We start from the raw sequence: 13,322 nt of genomic DNA on the forward strand, positions 1-13,322 counted from the left end.
TCGTTTTTATCTCCACTCAGATGATGACCCATGCTTGGAATAATTATAAACGCTATGCGTGGGGCTTGAATGAACTGAAACCTATATCAAAAGAAGGCCATTCAAGCAGTTTGTTTGGTGAGTATGATGTACTTCAATTTAAGGGTTTGGTTTGGTTTGGTTTGCTTTTGGTTTTTGAGACAAGGTCTTATTCTGTAACCCTTGCTGGCTTAGAATTGGGCACATAGCCCTGGCTGTCCTTGCACTCATGACATTGCTACTGACTTACACTTCTACAATACTTATGTTTTTATTGCTGTAAAGAGTCACCATGACCAAGGCAATTTATAGAATAGAGAATATAATGGGGGCTTAGAGTTTTAGAAGGTGAGACCACAATCATCATGGTGGGAAGCATGAATCAGGCAGGCAGGCATGACGCTGGAGCAGTAGCTCAAAACTTACACTCTTTTTCACAAGTTGGTGGCAGAGAAAGACTAACTAGTAACAGAGAAAGACTCTGGAAACCTCAGAGCCCACCCCGGTGGCAGACAAACCTCATAATCCTTCCCACCGAGTTCCACAAACTGGGGTCCATGTATTCAACTGTATGAGTTAATGGGGCTCATCCTCATTCAGATTACCTTTCTAGAGAGCATAGTTGTAAATTACCACTCCTGGATTTTTATTGACAGTATGTTTTTCTCTCTGAGTTCCTGAAAGTTATTGATGATTAAAAAGCTTGCTAGGTTCTATTGATGGTTAAAAAAGCTTGCTAGGTTCTATGATTTCTCCAGGATCTCCATGTTGCTAGAAAACTTGAACCAAGAAAACTTGGCACTATGGAAAGATTGTCTGTAAGGTATCTTTTAGAAACAACACCAGCTCTGTGTCAGAAAGACCCGCATAACTGATGTCCAGGGCTGACTTCCAAAGTTGGAGTGCCCCAGCAGGGACCCAACAGGTTCCTGGGGATTCTTGTGGAAATGTATTTAGTTACCTGCATTAAAGGCTTCCCATTCTATAAAAACTGTTTCTTCATGAGCAAGCTGGCTAAAGCAATGGGCTCTGGTGACCCCCCCTCTGTAGCTCAGTTTGGAGCATAGCTTTTTGCTATTCTGTAGAAGACAAGGCTGGCGGATTAGGCCAGCTGCTTCAGCTCCTTGCTGTATTGGGCTTGTTCCTCACAGCAATACTCTGCGGTTGGTCGTCTGAGTACTAATAATGTTCCTTCCTACTATGGAAAGAAGGAAACCAACAGAAATATTTGATGGATTCCCTTGAGCCAAGACCTCCTCAGGGCCCCTCCTACTGGGACTGATTTCTTCCCAGCTCTCAAATTTTTAACTGTAAGTAGTGGGGTTCTAGAAAAGAAGTATTCTGTAACTGCTGACCTAACTAGCATGCCTTTCTGTACCATAACTGATCATGTTAAATGGTACCAGTTCTTATAACAAGTAACAATTTCTGGTGACCCTTGCAGAGCAAATACTATAGAGTGCCACTCAGCAACATATTATTTAATCTGATTTTTATGTACAAAAAAACAACAACAACAACAAAAAAAAAATAGATTCCCAGAACCTCATGGCTGGGAATTACAATCGTCTCTAACTTCAGTTCCAGTGGATCTGATGCCTCCTTCTGGCCTCCACAGCCATGGCACACATGTGATTCACAGACACACAAGAAGGCAAAACAGCTACACACAAAAAATAAATAATTAATTTTTTAAAATGACCTCATTTTTATTTTTGTCTTTGTAAAGGTTGATCAGATAGCTCAGTTATAAGTTAATTTGCCATAATGGTCATTGAATAGATTTCTTGATTCTCTGCTCATAGATGAATGGTTTTAATACTGAAACTTTAAAAATATACCACGTCTTTTTGTTTTTACAGTTTTTACTGGATTTATTAGTAAAAATCAAAACAAACAAAACACTTTTTAAAACCAAGATAAGTACTCTTTTTTAACCCCAAAATGGCTTTAAATATTAATATAACAGGGTGAACTGTTAATAATTAAATGGTATCAACTTGCATTTTCAAATTACAATAGGCTACAGAAAGGATTTTCTTGTATAATAAAATCAATACTTGGGACTCACTGCAAAAATTAAAATGCTTTGGTTTTGGAGGTGAGGAAAACTTTTCATTGGCTTCTTTAGACACATGTGAGCCAAAATCTTTGTCTGTAAGGAATATGTCAACCTGTGTGTTCTTTCAGCAAACCACAGAAGAAAGGAAGAATTTGTTAAGGTTTTTGGCGGTGCTTATTGCTTTGCAGTGGCTGATTCAGATTTGGTCCCGAACAGCAGCCTATGAGCAGGGAGGACAGTCTGGTCTGCTCTGTGAGCCTCCTTTTGGCCAGGCATTAGCATCATCTGGGGAGCCCTTCAACACCAATGCCTCATTTCATTCCCCTGGCTGTTTTTTTTTTCCAGTTACTTAAACTCACCTGATTGCCAGGGAAAGGACACTGCTCTCCTCCCTTAGCCTAACATGATGCAAACAAACATGAGAAGTGACCCCAGGAGCTTCTCAGCGCCACTCAAAAGAAGAAAAGCAGAGCTAGCGTTTTGACGGAATTGCTCCTCAAAGAAAACTATGTCAGATCGGTTATATTAAGTATGAAGATAAAGTATAACAAAAAAGCTCTTAATGACTGAGGAATTAGAGATCAATGATCCCTTGAAATTGTTATCAAGTTCCCAAATGTGAACTGGAAACATTCCCGCTAGTGTTTCTCTTGACTCCGTAGTTTTGTCTCAAATATAAACCCTGTATTTTTTTTTTTTTTTTGAGAACACCGGAGGAGAATTAACTGTGACGCTAAAACTTTTCTCACTTTCATCATTTCGAGATTTAAATATACTCCATTTTAGACAATAGAATGTTTTAATATTCCATTACTTCTAGCTTCCTAAAGATAATTTCTCCACTTATTAGTTGAACAGTGTATGCATTAAAGTGTGTTCCATTTCTATGTATGGATCCGCACTGACTAAATGCAGTAGCCAGTCACTGAATACAACCACTACAGTCACACAGTGGCCTAGTGTGGATTGGAGACCCATAATGTCCCTCTTCTAAGGAGGTGTGTAGACTAAAGGATGGCAGAAATGTATAGAATCTCCATGCAGTGGGAGCTCCGAGGGAATGAGCAGAACCTGGGCCTGAGGAAGGGTAAGGAGGGAGTTGGGATGAGTAATACTCTCATAGACAGTGGGGATTTCATGTCAAAGTACAGAGCTCTCCCTACTTACTCATGCTCTTGTTTTTCTGGATTTTAGTCACCTGTGGCCGACTGTAGTCTAAAACAATATTGACGAGGAGTCTAAAAATAATCCTCATGCATTAAACGGTACACAATCCTAAGTAATAACCTGAGATTGTGGCCACTTTCTGCCCTGTCCTGCCCTGGATGCATTTCATCCCAGCATCCCCACAACATGTTACCCACCCTGTCAGTCATTTGGTACCCATTTTGCTCCCATATCTCTTGGTGTTTCATTTCTTTCTTTTTTTTTTATTCTTAAGATTTATTTATTTGTTATATGTAAATACATTGTAGCTGACTTCAGACACACCAGAAGAGGGCATCAGATCTCATTACAGATGGTTGTGAGCCACCATGTGGTTGCTGGGAAATGAACTCAGGACCTTTGGAAAAGCAGTCAGTGCTCTTAACCGCTGAGCCATCTCTCCAGCCCTATGGTGTTTCATTTCTTGTATCCGAGTCATTCGTATTTCACTAATGGCAACCATGCTAAGGATTTGCGGGGGGTGGGGGGGGCAGGGGACAAAAAGAAGCCAAAAATATTTCCTTTAACAGTGACAGTCCTTGAAATTCAAGTTAACATGGAAAAAGAGGGGGAAAAAACATAAGCTATGGTCGTTCAGATCTATAGTCAAATGAATTTTCTGTCCATAGAACTGAAAAGAATGCAAAGGAAATGTGCATTGGTTTTGTAGTCCCGCATCAAACTGCAAAAGTTATGGCTGCAGTGCTTAAGTGTTAAGATGGGAAAGGCATTAAATGTATTTATGCTTCAGAAAAACGGAGGTATATATGAGGTTCAGTGCTATCTGCTGTTGCAGGCATCTCCCAGGGTTCTTGGAACATATTGCCTGCAGATAAAGGGCGACTACAGCCATGATTTAAAAAAGAGCTAGCGTGGTGATAATTCTACATTTAGCAAATTTCGTTCAGGCACACTCCAGTGCAGCTACACAAAAATTAATGACAACTGCCCCTGTGCTTCAGGCTTATTCTTTCTTTTCTTGTTGAAGAATACAATCACAAATGAAGCTTCCAAGCCATTTCGTTTTTCCAACTTGGAGCAAATGTTAAAGATTAGTGTTCATAGCCTATAACCTGTGAGGAAAAAATGGTTTGGTATGGTGTATTTTTATATTTTATTTTGGAAGAAAATAATACTCTATTCAGTATTACTGTTCACTAATAAGTTGAGCATTACACTCAGTTTTTTCTAGGTGTGGTCACCTATTTTCTATATATTTCTGTGTACATATATACATATGTATGTATGTGTATGTATATATATACATATATGTATATATACATTGAAAAGATATCTTTGGTATTTTTCAGGCAACATCAAAGGAGCTACGATAGTAGATGCTCTGGATACCCTTTTCATTATGGGTATGAAGACTGAATTTCAAGAAGCTAAATCATGGATTAAAAAATATTTAGATTTTAATGTGGTAAGTTGAACTTTCTCATTGAGTCCTTAGGTTTTAGCCTCTCTATCCATCTGTGAGACCCATTGTTTATTCTGATCTGCGCTAATAGAAGCAAATTCAACTTTTTGATGTATGTGTGTGCACGTGTTGATATGTTTACGGGCGTATGTGTACATAAATTAAATAGAGGATAGTGTCAATGGCTATAATTCATCTAGGTTTACCTACTGTTTGAGGCAGGGTACTATGTAGAACTTGCTACCTTAGGCCAGCTAGCCAAAAAACCCAAGAATCTACCTGTCCCCAACTCTCCACACGGGGATTACACATACAGACCATCACACCCAATTTTTTGACATGGGTTCTGGGGATCAAATTCAAGTTCTCCTGCCTGAAAGGCAAGCCCTTTCCTAAGTGCTCTCTACCTCTCCACATAATGCACCTCTACATAGTGAAGACACTTAAGCACTATGCTTGTTCAGTTATTGTGCATGGTATATATCCTTTTTGCTAAGTTAAGGGTAAATCAAATCAAAAGAAATAAATATTTAAAGTAGTTTACATTATCTATCCCTCTTGTTCAAAATACCATAGCAACCCTGTGAGGTGGATGTTGAAGCCTCTAAGGTTTTTTTCCCAGAGCATATGGCTGGCTGTATGTTGAATCCCCGACTCTGTCACCAGGGCTGTGTACCCAGAGCTTAATTCTGACATGGTGCAAAGGCATCAGCGGCCACTGCCCCTTAACTCAGGCTTCCAACATCGTTGCTAATGTACTCCTGTTAGTGAAAGAGAACAGTTGGAAAAAAACCACTAACATCTAGATGTATGTGCATAAATAACAGTTTTCAATTTCTTTATATATGTACGGTCTTGGCAAGTATCCTGAGACTTAATGTACTCTGAGGGAACATGGTGATAAAGGGACGGCTCAAGTGTTTGATGAACCATGGCTAGAGGGGACTGTCTCCTTGGGTCTAACTGGACAGTTACTGTTCTCCCTCATAAGGATATTGTCAAGGAGCTTAGTCTAAGGAAGCATGGCACCCTTGACTTTTTAAAAGTCCTTAACTGGTGTCTGTATTATTGGTACTATTTTAAATCTGCGATTACTTTGCAGAAATCTTTGTAAGCCTCTTGTCTAGCTAGGAAGCGTTCACTAGTATCTGTCTGTGATTTCCCTCAGCCAAGAACTGCTCTCTGTGAATCCCCACAGCAAGCATACTGCATGTTGAAATGGAATGGAGGAGAGAGGGCTCCTGCTCATCCTGCGCTTTGACACTCCTTTGTTCCCATAGCAACTGGACATCAGCGTTAGCCAGAGCATAGAAGATTAGTAAAAATGCGTCTTTATCCATCACGCTGAATTTAAAAGATTTATAAATTGCAAGTTTTAATATTTTATTCTTCCTGCTTTGATTAAATGCTACACATGCTATATTTAGGTTTTACAGACATACGTTTATACTTAATCTTCCTGGAAATTGATTTTAGGATACCAGAGAGACAATATCCCAATATTCCAGAATCTTGGAGACCAATGTGATAAAGTCTTTTGTTTTATTTTTATTTTTTTTAGATTTATTTATTTTAACATATATGAATGTTTTACTCACATGTATATGTGTTCATTGCCTGGTGCTCAGAGATGGTCAAAACAGGGAGTTGGATCCCTCGGAACTAGAGTTATGGAAGATTGTGACATACCATTATGGGTATGAGGAACGATCCTGAGTCCTCTGCAAGGACAAGTGCTCTTAAATGCTGAACTACTCTCCAGCCCTGTGTGATTATTTTAAATGCTGAGGAAAAGTGGGTATAAAGAGCTGGTGGTTCAAATGCACAGAGCTGTGATCTGGGAGGTTATGTGGCAGTGCTGCTCAAATCAATAGAACTAAATAGGGAAAATCAGAGTACAAAATTTTTCCTTTTTATGATTATTCCCTTAGTAATTCTTGGTCTTTGTTAACTTCCCTGCTTGTTTGCTTGCTTGCTTGCTTTTGTGATGCTAGAGATCAAATCCAGGGTCTTGCATGTGCTTGATGCGTGCACTGAGCATTGTCTTAGCAATGCGGATTATTAGGAATGACACCAGCTACCTACCCCACACATTCGTCTTTCCACTATGGCAATATTCCTTCCACACCTAGAAACTTTAATAGCACTAGACCTATGAGTAGCCCCGGGACCCTTTTCTGATTCTTGGGTTGCTCTGTCTGATACATGCAGTGTTGTACCAAACCTCTCCAAATCCTACAGCGGTTCTTTCCTCTCAATGTGAGGAATGAAGAGACTTGGAGGGTAGGAACTATTTTATTTTCCAAAAACTAAGTGCAGAGGCCTCTCCAGGTAATAGTTAAAACATCACCATAGTAGAAGTTTGATTGGTGGCCTTGGGCCACTAATTAGGCGAAAAGAGAATTTTTGTGGGCTACAGGAACCTCTGAGAAGCAAAGTAAATCTAGTTAGGGAATAAACCTATGTAGAAACTAAGAAAGTGTGTCACATCGCCTCCTTCGTAAAGGAGTGAGCTATCACTAAATGTTTGTTAATATGTTGACTTTTAAAGGTTTAAATTTTAACCTAAAGATGTATGTTTTAGTGCCTTGATATGAATAACTATTGAAAATCTGGCTATGATTTTCAAATGTTCTTTTACAAATTGAAGCCAGGTGTGTCAATTTTTTGTTTATCATCCAATCTATCTATCTATCTATCTATCTATCTATCTATCTATCATCTATCTATCTTTCCCCCATATCCCGTGTGTGTGTGTGTGTGTGTGTGTGTGTGTGTGTGTGTGTATGTGTGTGTTTATGGTAGGCATTGTATGTTTGGGAATACACACAAGAGAAGCTATAGCAGGACACTGAGTGTCTTCCTTTATCTCTTTCCACTCCATTGCCTTGAGACAAGGACACTCATTGAACTGTCATCTTGCATTTTGGCTGTGCTACCTGCCATCCAACTCCTGGGATCCTGCCCCCACCGCAGCCCACCTGCCCCCACACCCCAAATATTCTGGTAGTCATATGTACATCCCTGCCCAGCTTTTTCTATGGTGCTTGCCATTTGAACTCAGGTCCTTCTGTTAGCAAAGCAAATGCTTTACCCACTGACCCTCTCTTAAGCCTTAGTAGACTGTTCATTGCATGAAGTGACTTGAAACAATTACTGATCCTCTTTATCAAAAGAATCATATTTCCCCATTAAAAAATATGTCATCAGGTTGAAAGTGTAGCTCAGTTGGTAAAGTGCTTGCTTAGGGTCTCAGTCAGGTTTTCTACTCCTGCACAAACATCACGACCAAGAAGCGAGTTGGAGAGGAAAGAGTTTATTCCGCTTACACTTCCACACAGCTGTTCATCACCAAAGGAAGTCAGGACTGGAACTCAAGCAGGTCAGGAAGCAGGAGCTGATGCAGAGGCCATGGGGGGAATGTTCCTTACTGGCTTGCTTCTCCTGGCTTGCTCAGCCTGCTCTCTTATAGAACCCAAGACTACTAGCCCAGGGATGGCACCACCCATAAGGGGCCCTCCCCCTTGATCACTAATTGAAAAAATTCCCCACAGCTGGATCTCATGGAGGCACTTCCCCAACTGAAACTCTTTTCTCTGTGATAACTCCAGCCAGTGTCTAGTTGACACACAAAACCAGTCAGTAAACTTAGCAGGCACAAAATCCTAGGTTAAATCACCAGCACCATATAAAAATGAATGTGATGGCACATGCCTGCTAATCCTAGGACTTGGGAGGTAGAGACAGGAGGGTCAGAAGTTCCAGCCCAGCTTTAGCTACATAAAGAGTTTAAGCCACCTTGGTCTTTATAAGACATTTTTGTTTTGTTTTAATACATGTATCAATGATACAGAGTTAGAGCTTCTCTTATTAAAAAGAGTAATACATAAATTCAGAAGAGGTGTATGGACTACTTTTTTCTTGTCACTGAAGGATATGGGTCTTTAGCACAATGTTTTCTAGTTAGTTTTATAAGCCACATAATCGCTTCTAGCGATTGCTTCAACAACTGCTTGATTTTCCTCCATAAAACATTGAGAATTTAATTTTGCATTCATGGGAGGGGAGAAGAAAATAATCTTTGCCTGAAATAGAACAAAAAGGCATTTCATTTTTAGAGATAACATGTAATAGTCTAGCCTAGAGGACATACCATGTCCTGCATATAAGTTAACACCTTTTCCTTATAACGTATTTTAACTGAAAGTCCACGGGTTTCTTGTTTTGTTGTTGTTGTTGTTTAAAGTTAATGCATATAAATGTATCAATTGTCACTGCAAAGGAAGAAGAAATAGAGCTGAGATAGAAGCAGTATTGCTGGGGGCTTAATCCTAGCATTTCTTTTTTTTTTTGATATATTTATTTACATTTCAAATGATTTCCCCTTTTCTGGACCCCCACTACCCGAAAGTCCCATCAGTCCCCTTCCCTCCCCCTGTTTTCCCACCCAACCCTTCCCACTTCCCCGTTCTGGTTTTGCTGAATACTGCTTCACTGAGTCTTTTCAGAACAAGGGGCCACTCCTCCTTTCTTCTTGTACCTCATTTGATGTGTGGATTATGTTTTGGGTATTCCAGTTTTCTAGGTTAATATCCACTTATTAGTGAGTGCATACCATGATTCATCTTTTGAGTCTGGGTTACCTCACTTAGTATGATGTTCTCCAGCTCCATCCATTTGCCTAAGAATTTCATGAATTCATTGTTTCTAATGGCTGAATAGTACTCCATTGTGTATATATATCACATTTTTTGCATCCACTCTTCTGTTGAGGGATACCTGGGTTCTTTCCAACTTCTGGCAATTATAAATAGGGCTGCTATGAACATAGTGGAACATGTATCCTTATTACATGCTGGGGAATCTTTTGGGTATATGCCCAGGAGTGGTATAGCAGGATCTTCTGGAAGTGAGGTGCCCAGTTTTCGGAGGAACCGCCAGACTGATTTCCAGAGTGGTTGTACCAATTTGCAACCCCACCAGCAGTGGAGGAGTGTTCCTCTTTCTCCACATCCTCTCCAACACCTGCTGTCTCCTGAATTTTTAATCTTAGCCATTCTGGTTGGTGTAAGGTGAAATCTCAGGGTTGTTTTGATTTGCATTTCCCTAATGACTAATGAAGTTGAGCATTTTTTAAGGTGTTTCTCTGCCATCCGAAGTTCTTCAGGTGAGAATTCTTTGTTTAACTCTGTACCCCATTTTTAATAGGGTTGTTTGGTTTTCTGGAGTCTAACTTCTTGAGTTCTTTATATACATTGGATATTAGCCCTCTATCTGATGTAGGATTGGTGAAGATCTTTTCCCAATTTGTTGGTTGCCGATTTGTCCTTTTGATGGTGTCCTTTGCCGTACAGAAACTTTGTAATTTAATGAGGTCCCATTTGTCAATTCTTGATCTTAGAGCATATGCTATTGGTGTTCTGTTCAGAAACTTTCTCCCTATACCGATGTCCTCAAGGGTCTTCCCCAGTTTCTTTTCTATTAGCTTCAGAGTGTCTGGCTTTATGTGGAGGTCCTTGATCCATTTGGATTTGAGCTTAATACAAGGAGACAAGGATGGATCAATTCACATTCTTCTGCATGCTAAGTGTAAATAAATCCTAAAGTTGAGAATAAATGTGTGTACATGCAAACTATTCAGTTTATAGCACTTAAAATTTACTTCGCCAAATGCTTTTCAATGGGTTTATTCTGCCATTCACTAAAGCATAACAAGTTGATTCACTTGGCAATGCAAAATCCAAGCATCTTTTAGGACCCGTTTTCAATAAATCATTGGGTTAAAACGATTTAGGGAGGAAGAGCCGGGGCTTCATTGACAGAGCTTGTGTTCAGCTCAGGTACCCACAGAGGCATACAGGTAAGAGGAACACTCTCAGAATAGACTCTGATGAGCTTCCTGATTGCAATTCAGTGAAAGCCTAGGATGAAAGAATCTAGGCTCTCATTTATTCATTATCCATTCATTCACATGCTAATTATTTACCAAGCTCTTTCTAAGGACCAGTGACTTACACTTCAGGTGCTTCTCTAACTGGAAAAATGGACACCTGTCCTGGAGCTGGGTTTTCTGAGGAAGACAAAGAGAAAGGTAGACAAGCCAAAGGGGCTATACTTGGTTAATACCTGATGATTGATTGATTGATTGATTGATTGATGCTGGTTGATGCTTTGCATAGGTTATTTCAATCTCTGTGGAAGGACAGATGGTATTTTTTTAACTTTTATAGATATACGTAGTTTATTAATCTTCCAAGGCTAGACAGTGAACAGGAGATATAATGAGCAAGATCTGCCTCATTCATTCACCCTGGTTTTTTTTTTTCATGGTGAGGAAATAAAAAAGTTGAGAAATACACACGCATCCTAAGAATCTGACTTAGACATGTAATCTTCATATCACAGTACTGATTAGAGATTATCATTTAGTAAGAATTCAATCAGTGCTGGTGAAATAGAGAAGATGCCTGGCTAGGCCTGCTTCCTGCCTGAGTGTGGGAGCCTGAGCCGGGAGGCCTGCTCACAGAGTACACCGGTACCTGTGCAGCCATTTTTATACAGTCGGAATGCAAGAACAGGTGATCTACACAACATTAACCTGCTTTGAAACATGTTTGCGGTGGCTCCTGGTGCGGGAGCATGTTACTGAGTGAGTGATACTCAATTCAATTTTGAACTGCTTCATAGCACTTTGAAAATAGACTATATTAATTAGAAGGTACTAAAGAGTATCTTCTCTTTAGTAGCAAAGTTTGTACAGAAATTTCTCCTGTAGACATTTTCTCCTGGCAGCAATTCCTTAAACAAGGTCTCTGAAAACACAAAAGCTAGGGGAATGGTGTTCTTACACTGTCTTTGTGCACTGCAGAGAAGTAGCACTAGTTGTGGGAGGTGGGGCTTTTGGGGGGAGGGAAGACACAAATGGAGTAGATTATCTTGCTCTAGACCAACACTGATGCTGAAAAATTTGGCAAAGTGCCAGGGTTGTGCGTGATAGGTAGTAAATCCAATACATTTTACATGATAAAGGTGTTGGCGCAAAGGAGATTTTTTTTTTTTGGTGTTTTGTGTTTGTTTGTGTTGTGTTCATTTTGTTTTACTTGAAGAAATACTTTAAACATGTTTATTTAAATACGTAAGCCAAACAAGCTGTGCAGTCCTCTGGGAAGACTGTGAGCCCACCTCAGCCCCAATGCCATGTCTTCTCACTTGACTGAATGAGTATTTGGCTACCCACCCCACCATTACATACCATGAAGCATGAAAGAAAAAACATTTTTCTTAATTTTGCTTCTAGAAAAGGTTTGTTTATAAGCAGCATTAAATCCCGATTGGTACAGATCATTAATTTGTTATCCTGCTGAATGGAGTGATGGAGTATTTGCCCTCTGATGCTGAGGATTGCCAGACAAAGAGTTATGGCCCTGAGAGGTCCTCATCTCTCTAGTGATGAATCCTGATAGATCTGAGTTGCCACTTGGATCCTTTCATAGCAAAATCAGCCTATTAACATAGACAACATGGTTATTCGTCTTTCTCTGTAGCTTTAATAGTTTAAACACTGCCAACAGACTTAAGAAACAGATTCTGCTGTTTATGAAGCTAAGAGCTGGGAGGGCATATACTCAGCAGATGAGACTATACTTCAATAGATTAAGTTTTATATTTACTCTGAGTCTATGAAATGTGAAGTAACACACATTCTGGAGAAGCATTCTTTAAGGAGGAGTATATGACTGGAAACACAGGCCAGACTTATAGGCAATTTTTTTGACTAGAGGCATTGCAAAGTTTCCTGTACATAAGGCAGTGTAGTTATCGTATGTGTGGGTATGGTAGCATTGCTGCTGGGCATAATTCCTATAATGAATTGTAGTGGGGAAGTTGTTACTAATCACAGTCATTATTGGTATGCAGTGGGGCAGCTGTCATAGAAACTTGTGTGTTTGTTGTGTATTGCACAGGAATGCCGGTGCTTACAGGTCTGAGTAGAAAGCTGACAGAGTTTGATGGAAGAGTTGCTAAAAAGAGATTGTCTGAATTTAGAGACCAAATGTACTCTTTCTTTTTTTGCTCTTCAGATTTATTTATTTATTCATTCATTCATTCATTCATTCATTTATTTATTTATTTATTTATTTATTTATTTACAATCCAGCCATTGCCTCCACCCCAGGTCCCTCCTCCCACAATTCCTCACCCCATTCCTGTCCCTGAGAAGATGTTCCCCCATCACCAAGCTATCCCCCTCCCTTGGGCCTCAAGCCTCTCAAGGACCCTGCACATCTTTTCCTACAGAGGCCAGACTACGCAGTCCTCTGCTCTATATGTGTTGGGGGCCTTGGAAATGTTCTCCTTCAAAAGATCTTTTCAACTCAATGGAAATGTTGTGCTGTGTAGAATACTAGTAGTTAAAGTCTGAACAAGCTTTATTATAAATAACTAGCTTATGGCCTGGAGACCCAATGAAATAAATTACTTTCTCAGGGGAAGCATATGGTTCTGCAATTTCTCAGACAAATGGGAGCTAGAGCTGACTTGGCTCTAGAACTGTCATATCTTTTTATTTTCCTGGCCAAGCCTGTGATTCTGCTGACTGGGATCTAATAGATA

General features: G+C 39.8%; 1 protein-coding gene across 1 annotated transcript in view; it reads left to right on the plus strand.

Moving 5' to 3' along the window:
- Positions 1-13,322, plus strand: part of Man1a1 (mannosidase alpha class 1A member 1) — a 184,978-nt gene that overhangs the window by 47,228 nt on the left and 124,428 nt on the right. The window contains exons 3-4 of the mRNA XM_052164469.1: positions 21-117; positions 4,597-4,712. Coding sequence (XP_052020429.1) covers positions 21-117; positions 4,597-4,712 — 213 coding nt within the window. The remainder of the gene's footprint in view (positions 1-20; positions 118-4,596; positions 4,713-13,322) is intronic.

Source organism: Apodemus sylvaticus, chromosome 19 (genome assembly GCF_947179515.1).
Source record: "Apodemus sylvaticus chromosome 19, mApoSyl1.1, whole genome shotgun sequence".
In the NCBI taxonomy this organism is placed as follows: Eukaryota; Metazoa; Chordata; class Mammalia; order Rodentia; family Muridae; genus Apodemus; species Apodemus sylvaticus.